Source organism: Coregonus clupeaformis, chromosome 30 (assembly GCF_020615455.1).
Source record: "Coregonus clupeaformis isolate EN_2021a chromosome 30, ASM2061545v1, whole genome shotgun sequence".
Classification (NCBI taxonomy): Eukaryota; Metazoa; Chordata; class Actinopteri; order Salmoniformes; family Salmonidae; genus Coregonus; species Coregonus clupeaformis.
The window spans coordinates 41048700-41066632 of NC_059221.1; the positions used below are offsets into that span (position 1 = coordinate 41048700).

The window sequence follows — 17933 nt, forward strand, 5'->3', positions numbered from 1 at the left end:
TATGGAGGAAGACCTTCATGAAAATAAAATAAATTATTTTTTGGAACCAACAGGTGACTGAAGATGGGACGGCCGTGCATTTGTGCGGTTGAGTCCGTTTCAGCGGACTCTTTACAACGTGAAACTTGTTGGTCTTTGCTGAAACAAGCAAGGTGTTGTAGCAAACGAGTCTGGTTGCCTAGGCAACGCCCCCCTTCCTCCAGCAGCAGCACAAGCAGTCAGGAGAGGAGAAAATGGTGCATCTTTAAAAAATTACAAATAATAATAATCAAACTTCATACGATTAAAATGGTGACCGCGGTCATTTGGCTGACCAATAACTTGCATTCAAAATTCCATGACCGTCACAGCCCTAGTCATTCTTTACCATCAGCAGTGACAAATATATTTTCCAAAAACAATCTCCCCAACATCAAGAAGCCCACAAAAGTGGCACGTGTACACAAATAACATTTTTCATTCAGATTATGTGAATACCACTGCGTGTTTAACATGAGTGCGTTGCCAACATATTAACTCCATACACATTCCACAGAAGAAGATGTACAATATTCCACATCCACAGCTCATCATTAAAGCATTCCACACAGCAGTCCAATGACAACTGTATTCTTAAATCTGCCCATAAAGAAAGATCTGCTACTTAAGTCTAGTTCCCTTTAGGCCTACTTCCACAGTGACAATGTCAGCCATGGCTGGAGGGAAAAACCTTCTCGCTAAACACATACAGCGTTCTTCACTTCTCAAACGAACGTATAATCTAGAGAGAATTAGCAGAACACAACTGAGGGGAGTAAAGAGAGAGCAACAAACCTGCTCTTTACATCCTAAAACAGGCTGAGCCCAGAGGAAGAGCCCTGCCATCATTTAGCCCAACGGTCCGGAACCCATTAGTGCAAGGAGACAATATGTGGACCCACATCCAGACAAATCCCCAGTTAGAGCTAACTGCTCCCTACACTGTTGGGGGGAAAAGGCAGCGGGCAAAGATTTAAAAAGAGTGTGTGTGTGGTTGAGGGGTGGGGGGATGCAGCCACAGAGACAGGACCCAGCGTGACGTTAGGGTGAGGGGTGGGGGGATGCAGCCACAGAGACAGGACCCAGCGTGACGTTAGGGTGAGGGGGGGGGGGATGCAGCCACAGAGACAGGACCCAGCGTGACGTTAGGGTGAGGGGTGGGGGATGCAGCCACAGAGACAGGACCCAGCGTGACGTTAGGGTGAGGGGTGGGGGATGCAGCCACAGAGACAGGACCCAGCGTGACGTTAGGGTGAGGGGTGGGGGGATGCAGCCACAGAGACAGGACCCAGCGTGACGTTAGGGTGAGGGGTGGGGGGATGCAGCCACAGAGACAGGACCCAGCGTGACGTTAGGGTGAGGGGTGGGGGATGCAGCCACAGAGACAGGACCCAGCGTGACGTTAGGGTGAGGGGTGGGGGGATGCAGCCACAGAGACAGGACCCAGCGTGACGTTAGTGTCTAGCGTGTAATTGAAACCCAGGGCCTACAGGGTTTTACACAGAGACCACTGTAATCCCTTCCTGACAAAGTGGCTTGTCATTTATAGGTCATATGGCACAGCGAGACAGCTTAGACTCACAGACAACAGCCCAGTGTCTCTAGATTCAACTGATGGGCATTTGAAATGATCTTACTGTTCAAATAATATCATGACATTTTTTATCAGATATTCCAGATACTCTAAAATAAATATTGTTATTGACTGAATTTGTATATTTTGACTTGGTCAAATAACAAGCATAGATTGGTCACTTTTTCTAATTTGGCACACAACTAGAGGCCATGAGTAACTCGGTAAATAATAATGGCACCAGTTGGCCTATAGGGGGCACTGTTATAAGCAGTCTCACTTAAACACTCATATCTGTCGCTTCAAAATAACACCAAATTACAGGCCCATGGTACATCTCTTAATTTGAGAAAAGCGAAGGAATTGGTTAAGAGATGGCAGAGTTATTGATAAATCAGGAAATCAGATTGTACGTGTCCATTTAAATCCACTCCACAATGGCCAATCAACTTTCAACTGTTTGGGGTCCTCGAAGAATCGAACCGAATCGCACCGAATCGTTTGAAACTAAAACATATCGTTCCTGTATGGTATCAGGGCCCATGTATCTATACTGAACAAACATATGAACACAACATGCAACAATTTCAACGATTTTACTGAGTTACAGTTCATATAAGGAAATCAGTCAATTGAAATAAATTCCTTAGGCCCTAACCTATGGACTTCACATGACTGAGAATACAGACATGCATGTGTTGGTCACAGATAACTTTTTTTAAAGGCTGTGTGATTGCCTGTGCGAAGTTGCTAGATATTGGCGGGAACTAGAACACGCTGTCGTACACGTCGATCCAGAGCATCCCAAACATGCTCAATGGGTTACATTGTCTGGTGAGTATGCAGGCCATGGAAGAACTGGGACATTTTCAGCATCCAGGAATTACAGTGGGGAAAAAAAGTATTTAGTCAGCCACCAATTGTGCAAGTTCTCCCACTTAAAAAGATGAGAGAGGCCTGTAATTTTCATCATAGGTACACGTCAACTATGACAGACAAAATGAGAAAATAAATTCCAGAAAATCACATTGTAGGATTTTTAATGAATTTATTTGCAAATTATGGTGGAAAATAAGTATTTGGTCACATACAAACAAGCAAGATTTCTGGCTCTCACAGACCTGTAACTTCTTCTTTAAGAGGCTCCTCTGTCCTCCACTCGTTACCTGTATTAATGGCACCTGTTTGAACTTGTTATCAGTATAAAAGACACCTGTCCACAACCTCAAACAGTCATACTCCAAACTCCACTATGGCCAAGACCAAAGAGCTGTCAAAGGACACCAGAAACAAAATTGTAGACCTGCACCAGGCTGGGAAGACTGAATCTGCAATAGGTAAGCAGCTTGGTTTGAAGAAATCAACTGTGGGAGCAATTATTAGGAAATGGAAGACATACAAGACCACTGATAATCTCCCTCGATCTGGGGCTCCACGCAAGATCTCACCCCGTGGGGTCAAAATGATCACAAGAACGGTGAGCAAAAATCCCAGAACCACACGGGGGACCTAGTGAATGACCTGCAGAGAGCTGGGACCAAAGTAACAAAGCCTACCATCAGTAACACACTACGCCGCCAGGGACTCAAATCCTGCAGTGCCAGACGTGTCCCCCTGCTTAAGCCAGTACATGTCCAGGCCCGTCTGAAGTTTGCTAGAGTGCATTTGGATGATCCAGAAGAGGATTGGGAGAATGTCATATGGTCAGATGAAACCAAAATATAACTTTTTGGTAAAAACTCAACTCGTCGTGTTTGGAGGACAAAGAATGCTGAGTTGCATCCAAAGAACACCATACCTACTGTGAAGCATGGGGGTGGAAACATCATGCTTTGGGGCTGTTTTTCTGCAAAGGGACCAGGACGACTGATCCGTGTAAAGGAAAGAATGAATGGGGCCATGTATCGTGAGATTTTGAGTGAAAACCTCCTTCCATCAGCAAGGGCATTGAAGATGAAACGTGGCTGGGTCTTTCAGCATGACAATGATCCCAAACACACCGCCCGGGCAACGAAGGAGTGGCTTTGTAAGAAGCATTTCAAGGTCCTGGAGTGGCCTAGCCAGTCTCCATATCTCAACCCCATAAAAAATCTTTGGAGGGAGTTGAAAGTCAGTTTTGCCCAGCGACAGCCTCAAAACATCACTGCTCTAGAGGAGATCTGCATGGAGGAATGGGCCAAAATACCAGCAACAGTGTGTGAAAACCTTGTGAAGACTTACAGAAAACGTTTGACCTGTGTCATTGCCAACAAAGGGTATATAACAAAGTATTGAGAAACTTTTGTTATTGACCAAATACTTATTTTCCACCATAATTTGCAAATAAATTCATAAAAAATCCTACAATGTGATTTTCTGGATTTTTTCTTCTCATTTTGTCTGTCATAGTTGACGTGTACCTATGATGAAAATTACAGGCCTCTCTCATCTTTTTAAGTGGGAGAACTTGTACAATTGGTGGCTGACTAAATACTTTTTTCCCCCACTGTATGTACAGATCCTTGCGACATGGGTTCGTGCATTATCATGCTGAAACATGAGGTGATGGCGGCAAATTCATGGCACGACAATGGGCCTCAGGACCTCATCACGGTATCTCTGTGCATTCAAATTGCCTTCGAATTGTTCGTTGTCCATAGCTTATGCCTGCCCATACCATAACCCCACCGCCACCATGAGGCAGTTTGTTCACAATGTTGACATCAGGTCAAGACCCTGGTGAGGACGACGAGCACGCAGATGAGCTTCCCTGAGACGGTTTATGACAGTTTGTGCAGAAATTCTTCGGTTGTGCAAACCCACAGTTTCATCAACTGTCCGGGTGGCTGGTCTCAGACAATCCTGCAGGTGAAGAAGCCAGATGTTGAGGTCCTGGGCTGGCGTGGTTACACGTGGTCTGCGGTTGTGAGGTCGGTTGTGTGTACTGCAATATTCTCTGAAACGTCGTTTGAGGCGACTTATGCTATAGAAATGAACATTCAATTATTTGGCAACAGCTCTGGAGGACATTCCTGCAGTCAGCATGCCAATTGCATGCTCCCTCAAAACTTGAGACATCTCTGGCATTGTGTTGTGACAAAACTGCACATTTTAAAGTGGCCTTTTATTGTCCCCAGCATAAGGTGCACCTGTGTAATGATCATGCTGTTTAATCAGCTTCTTGATATGCCACACCTGTCAGGTGGATGGATTATCTTGGCAAATGAGAAATGCTCACCAACAGGGATGTAAACAAATTAGTGCACAACATTTGAGAGAAATAAGCTTTTTTTCTGGGATCTTTTATTTCCGCTCATGAAACATGGGACCAACACTTTACATGTTGCGTTTATATTTTTGTTCAGTATAGATACGCATGGTTCCTGTATGGTATCAGGGCCCATGTATCTATCTACGTATCAAATCATCTTGAAAGGGAAAGATACAAAATCACTACAGCCCGGCCTGCCCCCTAGCTCTGTGTGATCCTTCCTTACCTTTCAACCTGACCACATTAGCCATACGTAGGATTACTGCACTGTTGGAGCTAGAAACATAAGCATTTCGCTGCACCTGCGATAACATCTGCAAAATGTGTACGCAACCAATATAATTTGAGTTGATATGTCGTACGACCGCTGTTCCATTCGTAACGTATCATACTAAATGGAGGGATATAAAATAAAACATCCCAAATTATACAAGCTGCCCTGAGGCTAGGTTGTACCTTTCCTCTGCAGGAAGAGGCGTAGCAGCGGGTTAGCCACGGACATGGCCTTCTGGTAGTTGTCATCGTTGTTGATTGGCAGCAGGTCGCCGTGGACGTCGGCATAGCCCACCAGCAGGTCCACGTTTGGGATCCGGTGCACGTGCTGCAGGAGCCCATAGAACTCATCGAACCGGCCAGGCTTAGACCGGTCCAGGGAGAACCTGCGGAATTCGGCCCCAAACTGGGACACATAGGGGAATGCACAAACACAGACAGACAGCGAGACAGAGAGAAAGCGAGACAGAGAAATGTGACACACACTTAAAGATTGTATAGGAGGAATGATAATGACCTTGGTGTTTTGTAGAAAGAATTTAACAACAAACCAGAAAGACATTACACGGTGGTTGACATAGGTAAATGGACTGTTTGTTTAAGCAGTAGGCCTCGTCTTCCAGAGCACACAGCTCTCAAGCAATTAAACTCATGACCGCTATGTGACAGAGCAGAGTTCCCAAACCGCGGGTGATTTTATTTGGCCCCCAAAGTTTTCAGCAACAAATGTTTTTGTTGAAATTTCATTGTTGGACATAAAAGACTCAAATCAGCAGGAAATCAGCTCAAAGTGATTTAAATTTAGGAAATCTGATCCCAAGTATTCCCACGCATAAATAGAGAGACATACAGTATGTGATCGTATCCCAATGTAATAAAGGTTTGAAATGATTCTGTTTTTGTCAAATACTATCTGTTTGGGCTTCTTGCGGTCAATTTGCAGTGTCCTAATTATTTATAATTATGTTACACACCCCCCGCCCACCCGCGGCTGAATGTAGTTGGGGACTAGTGGTGCGCGGGCCAGCTGTTTGTTCATCCGCACCCACCTGCAATTGCTAATAACCCATCCACAACCGCCCGACTATATGTGATAAAGTTAAAATCTGAGGCCCGCACCCGACCCTAACCCGCAAATATAGAAAATGCACTATCGGCTACAGTCAAAGACGGCAGAACGATTTTTTGACAGGGGGTGCAGGACTTTTTGCCTAATTTAGATATGTTTTCTAAAGTTCTCTCTGTCATCTTTCGTGGAGCAAAGATGTTTAGGGACTGGAGAGAAAATACAATAACACAAAAAAAAGGTTAAGATTTTCTGTTCAAAATGTCCAGATGACATCAGTTTGACCGGTTGTAAGGAAATAGAAAGCTGTGAAAACAACCCAAGGTGTTTCTGATAAGATTTCAGTTCGGCTTCGATTAATTTTCAGGTGGTTGAAATGCTATCAGCTTTTATGATGAAGACAGCACCTCGACAGATGACATCTAACTGAGCATTGCGTTCTCACAAGATGCAGAAATAAATAAATCATGTAACTCCACTCCTGTTCCCAAGTCCAAATTTTGCCTATATTTAGTATATCAAGAAATGCTTAATTCTGAAGGATTTCTTATTAAGGCTATGTGAGAGGTTATTAGACCTAGAGTCAGTGTCCAGATTTCAGTTTCCATATAACCCATCTAAACAGTAGGCTACAGTTGCCTTGACGTGCCATAGACCTTTTTGAAGTCCCATTTTGTGACTGTCGAATTTGTATAGCGCCTCACAATCATCACACATAACAACATAACACTGCTCCCATCCTCTTTTACCACTTCACCAAATCTTTCCCAAACATGACCTTTCTGGCCCTCCCTTCTCTTTCCTTTTAACTCTCCTTTCGCAGCTTTTGTCTTATTGAACTAAACTTTGACAATGACTTTTTTGCCTCCGTGGATTGACATTTTTCTGCCCGTTCCCAAAATCATTATTTGGCGATTGACTGTGTAGGCTATTTGGCGCCGGTACAGTTAAGCCCTAAAGCTTAGGCTTATGCACTAATACCAGATAGCCTACAATAATGAAAGAAACAACTCAATGTAACATATAGATATAAAATTGCACAATAATAATATATTTATGTATTTTTTAAGGAATTGTTTCTCTATTTATTCTCTTTTTTTTAGGGGGTAAAATCAGCTTTAATATTGCAGATAGATTGTGGCTTCCATCAATGTAATTGTCTGCATCATTTCCATATATTCCTTCCTTATGTTTCCCTAAACCTACCACCCCTCCCCTAACTGGAATAAACTAATGGACAACAACACTTTATTATCCTTCCAGCTTATACTATATACATTTTAAGGACACAATGTATTTTACAATAGTTATCTTTTGTTTGTTTTTAATCCCATCCTTCAGCTACACTCAACACCTCCCATATATCTCTGAAGACCATCCAGTTTGATTTCTATTTTTGCCATACATTTGAAACTGTGCTGTTCCACAAAAGGTTCTGAACCTACATACATGTTACGGAGACAGTATATTTTACATTAGGTATTGTTTGTCTTTATTCAACCCGCCCGCCCGCCCGCCACCCACCCACCCGTCCTTCAGTCACACAATGACACTAAACCTGTCCGCCCCGTGGATATAACCGCGGGTTCTGAGTCAACCCGCGCATCACTATTGGGGACCCCTGCAGCAGAATGTCTAGAAGCCCAGAGTGTCACTGAGCACAAATTATGATTATGTGTCCTTGGCTTGTATGTGTAAAAGATGAGTACAATCTGTGCGTCAGTGAGAATGTTTGATATGCATCTGTAGGTGTGCTTGTGTCTGCAGTGTTTCCCCTTTATTAATTTAGCAGCGGATTGACTGACCATGTCTTAAAGTAATGATGGACTGTTGTTTCTCTTTGCTTATTTGAGCCGTTCTTGCCATAATATGGATTTGGTCTTTTGCCAAATAGGGCTAGCTTCTGTAAATAAATCAGCCGTTTCCAGCTACAATAGCCATTTACAACATTAACAATGTCTACACTGTATTTCTGATCAATTTGATGTTATTTTATTGGACAAAAAAATGTGCTTTATCTTTCGAAAACAAGGACATTTCTAAGTGACCCCAAACTTTTGAACGGTAGTGTATATATACAGTTGAAGTCGGAAGTTTACATTTTATTTTATTTTTTATTTAACCTTTATTTAACCAGGTAAGCCAGTTGAGAACAAGTTCTCATTTACAACTGCGACCTGGCCAAGATAAAGCAAAGCAGTGCGATAAAAACAACAACACAGAGTTACATATGGGGTAAAAAAAAAACATAAAGTCAAAAATACAACAGAAAATATATATACAGTGTGTGCAAATGTAGCAAGTTATGGAGGTAAGGCAATAAATAGGCTATAGTGCAAATTATTTACAATTAGTATTAACACTGGAATGCTAGATGTGCAAGAGATTATGTGCAAATAGAGATACTGGGGTGCAAAAGAGCAAAATAAATAACAATATAGGGATGAGGTAGTTGGGTGGGCTAATTTCAGATGGGCTGTGTACAGGTGCAGTGATCGGTAAGGTGCTCTGACAATTGATGCTTAAAGTTAGTGAGGGAGATAAGAGTCTCCAGCTTCAGAGATTTTTGCAATTCGTTCCAGTCATTGGCAGCAGAGAACTGGAAGGAATGGCGGCCAAAGGAGGTGTTGGCTTTGGGAATGACCAGTGAGATATACCTGCTGGAGCGCAGACTACGGGTGGGTGCTGCTATGGTGACCAATGAGCTAAGATAAGGCGGGGATTTGCCTAGCAGTGATTTATAGATGGCCTGGAGCCAGTGGGTTTGACGAGGACCAGCCAACAAGAGCGTACAGGTCACAGTGGTGGGTAGTGTATGGGGCTTTGGAGACAAAACGGATGGCACTGTGATAGACTACATCCAATTTGCTGAGTAGAGTGTTGGAGGCTATTTTGTAAATGACATCGCCGAAGTCAAGGATCGGTAGGATAGTCAGTTTTACAAGGGCATGTTTAGCAGCATGAGTGAAGGAGGCTTTGTTGCAAAATAGGAAGCCGATTCTAGATTTAACTTTGGATTGGAGATTCTTAATGTGAGTCTGGAAGGAGAGTTTACAGTCTAACCAGACACCTAGGTATTTGTAGTTGTCCACATACTCTAGGTCAGACCCGTCGAGAGTGGTGATTCTAGTCGGGTGGGCGGGTGCCAGCAGCGTTCGATTGAAAAGCATGCATTTAGTTTTACTAGTGTTTAAGAGCAGTTGGAGGCTACTGAAGGAGTGTTGTATGGCATTGAAGCTCGTTTGGAGGTTTGTTAACACAGTGTCCAATGAAGGGCCAGATGTATACAAAATGGTGTCGTCTGCGTAGAGGTGGATCTGAGAGTCACCAGCAGCAAGAGCGACATCATTGATATACACGGAGAAAAGTGTTGGCCCAAGAATTGAACCCTGTGGCACCCCCATAGAGACTGCCATAGGTCCAGACAACAGGCCCTCCGATTTGACACATTGAACTCTATCTGAGAAGTAGTTGGTGAACCAGGCGAGGCAGTCATTTGAGAAACCAAGGCTATTTAGTCTGCCAATAAGAATGTGGTGGTTGACAGAGTCGAAAGCCTTGGCCAGGTCGATGAAGACGGCTGCACAGTACTGTCTATTATCAATCGCGGTTATAATATCGTTTAGGACCTTGAGCGTGGCTGAGGTGCACCCATGACCAGCTCGGAAACCGGATTGCATAGCGGAGAAGGTACGGTGGTATTCGAAATGGTCGGTGATCTGTTTGTTAACTTGGCTTTCAAATACTTTCGAAAGGCAGGGCAGGATGGATATAGGTCTGTAGCAGTTTGGATCTAGAGTGTCACCCCCTTTGAAGAGGGGGATGACCGCGGCAGCTTTCCAATCTCTGGGGATCTCAGACGTTACGAAAGAGAGGTTGAACAGACTAGTAATAGGGGTTGCGACAATTTCGGCGGCTAGTTTTAGAAAAAAAGGGTCCAGATTGTCTAGCCCAGCTGATTTGTAGGGGTCCAGAGCTATCTGAATTTGGGTGAAGGAGAAGCGGGGGGGCATGGGCAAGTTGCAGCGGAGGGTGCAGAGTTGGTGGCCGGGGTAGTGGTAGCCAGGTGGAAAGCATGGCCAGCCGTAGCAAAATGCTTGTTGAAATTCTCGATTATTGTAGATTTATCGGTGGTGATAGTGTTTCCTAGCCTCAGTGCAGTGGGCAGCTGGGAGGAAGTGCTCTTATTCTCCATGGACTTTACAGTGTCCCAAAACTTTTTGGAGTTAGTGCTACAGGATGCAAATTTCTCTTTGAAAAAGTTAGCCTTTGCTTTCCTGACTGCTTGTGTATATTGGTTCCTAACTTCCCTGAAAAGTTGCATATCGCGGGGGCTATTTGATGCTAATGCAGTACGCCACAGGATGTTTTTGTGCTGGTCAAGGGCAGTCAAGTCTGAGGAGAACAAGGGGCTATATCTGTTCTTAGTTCTGTATTTTTTGAATGGGGCATGTTTATTTAAGATTGAGAGGAAATTACTTTTAAGGAACAACCAGGCATCCTCTACTGACGGAATGAGATCTATATCCATCCAGGATACCTGGGCCAGGTCAATTAGGAAGGCCTGCTCGCTAAAGTGTTTTAGGGAGCGTTTGACAGTGATGAGGGGTGGTCGTTTGACCGCGGACCCGTTACGGACGCAGGCAATAAGGCAGTGATCGCTGAGATCCTGGTTGAAGACAGATGAGGTGTATTTAGAGGGTAAGTTAGTCAGGATGATATCTATGAGGGTACCCATGTTTACGGATTTAGGGTTGTAACTGGTAGGTTCGTTGATAATTTGCGTGAGATTGAGGGCATCTAGTTTGGATTGTAGGATGGCCGGGGTATTAAGCATATCCCAATTTAGGTCACCAAGCAGTACGAACTCTGAGGATAAATGGGGGGCAATCAATTCACATATGGTGTCCAGGGCACAGCTGGGGGCTGAGGGGGGTCTGTAGCAAGCGGCAACAGTGAGAGACTTATTTCTGGAAAGGTGGATTTTTAGAAGTAGAAGCTCAAACTGTTTGGGCACAGACCTGGATAGTATGATAGAGCTCTGCAGGCTATCTCTACAGTAGATTGCAACTCCACCCCCTTTGGCAGTTCTATCTAGACCAGGGGTGTCAAATGTCCGGCCCGCGGGCCGGATCAGGCCCGCAAACGGGTTTAATCCGGCCCACGAGATGATTTTGTAAAGTATAAAAATGAGCTGCAATTTTTCAATAAAATAAACTGCTGTTCCAATTGTGTCCACTGGATGGCGCAATAGCAATTGTGTTAAGCAAGCAAAGTGTTTATACCGCAGTCCGGATGAGCTACTTTGTTTTGCCCGTGATATTTATTACGGCTTCTACTTTTAACATTATGTGCTTTGGCACCCTCACTGCCCCAATATGTCTCTGTCAAAAAATAGAAAAGTGGACGCAGAGTGCAAAGTGTTCCAAGAAAAATGGTCATACTCCTATTTATTCACGGAATTGAATGGGAAAGCTGTATGTTTGGTGTGTTCACAGCATGTTGCAGTGCTGAAAGAATATAACCTTCGTCGCCACTATGTGAGTCTTCATGCCGACAAATATGACTTTCAAGGACAGCGGAGAAGAGAGAAGGTGAATGAACTGTTGGCGGGTCTGAAGAAACAGCAGTCTGTGTTTACTCACAGCCAAGACATCAGTGACGCTGCAGTGAAAGCTAGCTACCTCATTGCTAATGAAATCGCAGTGGCTTCAAAACCATTTAGTGAGGGTGAATTTGTAAAAACATGCATGATGAAGGCAGCGGAGATTGTGTGCCCTGAAAAGCGCCAGGCTTTTGCAAATATCAGCCTGACAGGAAACACAGTTGCAGACAGGATTTCCGATCTTTCAGTGGATTTGGACAGCCAGTTGAAGCAAAAAGTAAAGTCATTTATTGTGTTTTCGGTTGCAATTGATGAAAGCACGGACATTACAGATGTTGCACAACTGGCCATTTTCATCCGCGGAGTTGATGACACATTGACCGTCACCGAGGAGTTCGTGGAGTTGGTGTCGATGACAGATACAACGACAGCAGCTGATATTTTCACCGCACTCGTCGGCGCGCTGGACAGGGTCGGAGTGGACTGGTCCCGCGCTGTCAGCCTGGCTACAGATGGTGCGCCCTCAATGATCGGGAAAAAAGCAGGCGTTGTGACAAAGTTCAGAGAGAAAGTGCAATCTGCAAATGGAGGATGTGATTTTTGGACTTTTCACTGTATTTTGCACCAGGAGGCTTTGTGTTGCAAGTCATAAAGATGGATAATGTCATGAAGGTGGTCATCCAAACTGTTAATTTCATCCGATCCAGAAGCCTGAATCACTGTCAGTTTGACAGTCTTCTCAGAGAGAAAGACCACATCTATGGCCTGCCATGCCACACTGAGGTAAGATGGTTAAGCCGAGGTGCTGTGCTGAGGCGTTTCTTTGATTTACGAGAAGAAATTGAACAGTTCATGGAAGAAAAGGGCAAACCAGTGTTAGAAATTCATTCCGCAGAATGGATGCAGGACCTTTCATTTATGGTGGATGTTACAGAGCACCTGAATAACTTGAACAAACAGCTGCAAGGGCGCAACAAAGTTGTCACACAGTATTATGACAGCATACGTTCTTTCAAGTTGAAGCTGTCATTGTGGGAGACGCAACTCGCCGGTGGTGATGCAGCTCACTTCCCCTGTCTGAAAAATGTGTGCGCGACCCAACATGTGGCAGACATGAAGCGGTTCAAAGATAAAATAACGGGACTGTTACGGGAGTTTGAGCAACGCTTTCAGATTTTTGGTGAACTGGAGAAAGACTTCAACGTTTTTTGCTCGCCATTCACCGTGAATCCCTCTGATATGCCCGTCAACATCCAACTTGAAATAATAGACTTGCAGTGTGACTCGGATTTGAAGGGCAAATTTGCCGCAGCTGGCTTGGACACATTTTATCAGAATCTCTTGCCAGGTTACCCCAACTTGACAGCCCTTGCTGCAAAACTGTTGTGCATGTTTGGAACCACATATCTTTGTGAGCAAGTTCTCTGTAATGAGCATAAATAAAACAAAGCTGCGCACAAGCACTTGAATCACATCCTGAAGTTGGCTGCCACTCAGGATGTGACGCCTGATATTGATGCGCTGGTGAAAGCTAAAAGATGCCAGGCATCAGTAGTCAAATAAACTATGCAACCCCACTTAAAGTGCTGCATGAGACACCCTGATATAGTTCTGTGATCTGTGATATACTTCTGTGAATCACTGAGGCATTGTGTGTTTGTGTGTTTGTCCTCAGAATTTTCAAATAACTTGAGGTGTTTTATGATTAATAGTGATGTTGTGTTTTTGGACACACTGTCCTCAGGCTCCAGCTTTATGTTTTATGTTTTTATCTTGATGTGCTATTGTTTTTAATTGTTTTTATTTTATTTGTATATTTAACCTATTCTTGACTCTGTGGTTCTTGCACTTGTTTGGGGAACAGGATTTCATAATTTTTATCTACATTTCTGTCTGAGAAATGACACCCTGATATAGTTCTGTGATCTGTGAAACAGTTCTGTGAATCACTGAGGCAGTGTGTGTTTGTGTGTTCTTTTTCTTTAGAATTTTCAAATAAACTTGAGGTGTTTTATGATTAATAGTGATGTTGGGCTTGTACTATTTTGGACACACTGTCCTCAGGCTCCAGCTTTATGTTTTATGTTGATCGTATTAAAACAAAGAAAACAATCTGAAGTTGTTGTTTTTAAGTTATATATACACACCATGATTTTACCGGTCCGGCCCACTTGGGAATAGATTTTCCTCCATGTGGCCCCTGAGCTAAAATGAGTTTGACACCCCTGATCTAGACGGAAAATGTTATAGTTGGGGATGGAAATTTCAGAATTTTTGGTGGCCTTCCTAAGCCAGGATTCAGACACTGCTAGAACATCAACCTTAGCCAAATACATTTAAACGTAGTTTTTCACTATTCCTGACATTTAACCCTAGTAAAAATTCCTTGTTTTAGGTCAGTTAGGATCACCACTTTATTTTAAGAATGTGAAATGTCAGAATAATAGTAGAGAGAATGATTTATTTCTGCTTTTATTTATTTCATCACATTCCCAGTGGGTCAGAAGTTTACATACACTCAATTAGTATTTGGTAGCATTGCCTTTAAATTGTTTAACTTGGGTCAAACGTTTTGGGTAGCCTTTCACAAGCTTCCCACAATAAGTTGGGTGAATTTTGGCCCATTCCTCCTGACAGAGCTGGTGTAACTGAGTCAGGTTTGTAGGCCTCCTTGCTCGCACACGCTTTTTCAGTTCTGCCCACACAATTTCTATAGGATTGAGGTCAGGGCTTTGTGATGGCCACTCCAATGCCTTGACTGTTGTCCTTAAGCCATTTTTCCACAACTTTGGAAGTATGCTTGGGGTCATTGTCCATTTGGAAGACCCATTTGCGACCAAGCTTTAACTTCCTGACTGATGTCTTGAGATGTTGCTTCAATATATCCACATAATTTTCCTTCCTCATGATGCCATCTATTTTGTGAAGTGCACCAGTACCTCCTGCAGCAAAGCACCCCCACAGCATTATGCTGCCACCCCCGTGCTTCACGGTTGGGACGGTGTTCTTCGGCTTGCAAGATTCCCCCTTTTTCCTCCAAACATAACGATAGTCATTATGGCCAAACAGTTCTATTTTTGTTTCATCAAACCAGAGGACATTTCTCCAAAAACTACAATCTTTGTCCCCATGTGCAGTTGCAAACCGTAGTCTGGCTTTTTTATGGCGGTTTTGGAGCAGTGGCTTCTTCCTTGCTGAGCGGCCTTTCAGGTTATGTCGATATAGGACTTGTTTTACTGTGGATATAGATACTTTTTGTACCAGTTTCCTCCAGCATCTTCACAAGGTCCTTTGCTGTTGTTCTGGGATTGATTTGCACTTTTCGCACCAAATTACGTTCATCTCTAGGAGACAGAACGCGTCTCCTTCCTGAGCGGTATGACGGCTGCGTGGTCCCATGGTGGTTATACTTGCGTACTATTGTTTGTACAGATGAACGTGGTACCGTCAGGCGTTTGGAAATTGCTCCCAATGATGAACCAGACTTGTGGAGGTCTACACATTTTTCTGAGGTCTTGGCTGATTACTTTTGATTTTCCCATGATGTCAAGCAAAGAGGCACTGAGTTTGAAGGTAGGCCTTGAAATACATCCACAGGTATACCTCCAATTGACTCAAATAATGTCAATTAGCCTATCAGAAGCTTCTAAAGCCATGACATCATTTTCTGGAATTTTCCAAGCTGTTTAAAGGCACAGTCAACTTAGTGTAGGTAAACTTGTGACCCACTGGAATTGTGATACAGTTAATTATAAGTGAAATAATCTGTCTGTAAACAATTGTTGGAAAAATTACTTGCGTCATGCACAAAGTAGACCTCCTAACCGACTTGCCAAAACTATAATTTGTTAACAAGAAATTTGTGGAGTGGTTGAAAAACGAGTTTTAATGACTCCAACCTAAGTGTATGTAAACTTCCGACTTCAACTGTATGTGTGTGTGATAGAGATATATATATCAATCTGTCTGTCACACACACATATATACATATATATTTCTGCAAAGACGTGCTTTTAAATGGATGGATGTTGGCTAAACCCCGTGATGGTGCCCACAGCGACTAGCAGTGTTGTGGTTACTGCTGCACAGTGCGGGGGACTGGGTTTGTACGGTTGATTAGTGACCCCTTGTCTAACCAGGCTGAAGAAAACAAGAAAATTGCATTCTTCTTTATCTGCACTTGGGAAACTGAAGATTGGTACTATTGTCATCCTTTTCATGTCTAGTCTTGAAAACATCTCATTACTGATGATTGCTGATTGATTTAAAAAAAGTTAGTATTTTGAAGGGACCCTGAATTATTATTATTATTATTATTATTATTATTATTATTATTATTATGTGACATTCCAATAGTGATACTGGCTATTCATTGGGGATATTGCAATCATGGAAACTGTAGTTAATAAGTATGAAATATGTATGCAAACTGCGCAATGACTTCTGTTTACTACTAGCGATTCATTGCGGAAGGAACAGAGATCACCTGTGACACCTGCGCACGGGACAATAAACAGCAAAGTGATTTATCAGAGTCCTAGGCCAATAATCTTCATAACAGATTCATTAACAACCAGTCAGTAGGCCATACAATATGTCTCAGATGCTTTTGAATCTTATGGTTCTAGCATTTCAAATTTAAACAAGTTTGTAATCATAAATATCCAACCAAACACATCCTATGGAATTGTGTGATATATTGTCCAAACTCCATTGATCAACCACATCAATGTCTGGTTTGCTGACAAGTATTCGCTCATTATGTGGTTTGCTGGGTACAGTCACAACATTGCCTAATCCGACCGCATCGTAATAATAGAATTCGTACAAATAATAGAATGTGGTAAAACATTGATCACCAACACATGCCTTTCTCACACCAATCCACATTTGACACTTGCTAATTCACTGGCTAGATAACTGGCTGGCCAACTAGTTAGCGATCTAGTTAGTTTGCAAACTGGCGCAGACGAGATAATTACAACATCATAACTTGCTGACAAGACAATTAGCAGGCTAATTTAGCCATGATTTGCAAGTAGGGGTTGGAGACTTCGATAACTCATACAATAGTTACATAGCTAACTGTTTTGTGTTGGCAACTAGCTAGCTAATTTTGCAAGCAACGCACCTTGCTCTTCACCTCCACGGCGCTCAGAGTTCGGTTGGTCGGCACTCGGTGGTTCTTGTTCATCTTTCGCTAGCAGGACCGCCACAGTACACACTCGCCCTCGCGGGGCTGCCCTCGTCTGCTTCGCACTGCCCTATATCCCAAATGATATCAACACAGGTATTCCAGTTAGCTGTGTGTCCTTATAAGATACTTAAATTCCCTCGTTTGGATTGTCCTCCTCCTAGAATGCGACAACGCCTGCCAACCAACCTGCCTTAAACTTATCTTATCATACTCGTCGTCACATCGCCAGCTAACCACTTCACTGCTGTCCTGTGTGTGACGCTTTCACGCTCCCAGGAAACTGCTCCTGCCTGGAGCCTCGTTCCCAACACACGCACTCCCGCTAGTGTCAGAATCAAGTAAAATGTATCTTGATTACTTTTTAGGTGCTGTACAATTATTTTTCTAATATGACGCAACCGAAAAGTCAATAAATGTTTGTATTTTGTCCACATAATCTTGTCTACTTTTTTTTTTCTGTATATGTGCATGTCCTATTTTGTGAATACATGTCTAAAATGCCTTATAAAATGGTTCAAAGCACAAAGAAAGTCAAGCATAAGGAATGCGCTAGGTTTTCTGTCACTATCGTCTACATCACATATAAACCTTTACAATTCACCTTGGGCAAAGTGAGGTCCGCTCCGAGTCCTTTCCCGAACTCCTGTATGTTGTTAAATTGCGCCATCTGTTGTTAGCGCAGACAGTTTCCCTCAAAAGATAGAATTCAGCGAAATACAATGAAATAACATTTTATTTGTCACATGCTTCGTAAACAACAGGTGTAGACTAACAGTGAAATGCTTATTTACGGGTCCTTTTCCAACAACGCAGAGTTAAAGATACAGATAAAAAAGATCGAATAAAAATAGAAATAGTGACACGACAAATAAATACAGACTGAATAACATAACAATAAGAGTAAAAATACCATGGATATATACAGGGAGTAGAATATAACATGGATATATA

The 17933-nt window shown here is 43.0% G+C and overlaps 1 protein-coding gene across 1 annotated transcript in view; it reads right to left on the reverse strand.

The window, feature by feature from the left end:
- LOC121546787 (partitioning defective 6 homolog beta-like) overlaps positions 1 to 17226 on the reverse strand; it is a 43353-nt gene extending 26127 nt beyond the window's left edge. The window contains exons 1-2 of the mRNA XM_041858027.2: positions 16917 to 17226; positions 5298 to 5520 (exon numbers count right to left, since the gene is read on the reverse strand). Coding sequence (XP_041713961.1) covers positions 5298 to 5520; positions 16917 to 16979 — 286 coding nt within the window. The 5' untranslated portion in view covers positions 16980 to 17226. The remainder of the gene's footprint in view (positions 1 to 5297; positions 5521 to 16916) is intronic.
- Positions 17227 to 17933: the final 707 nt, after the last annotated feature.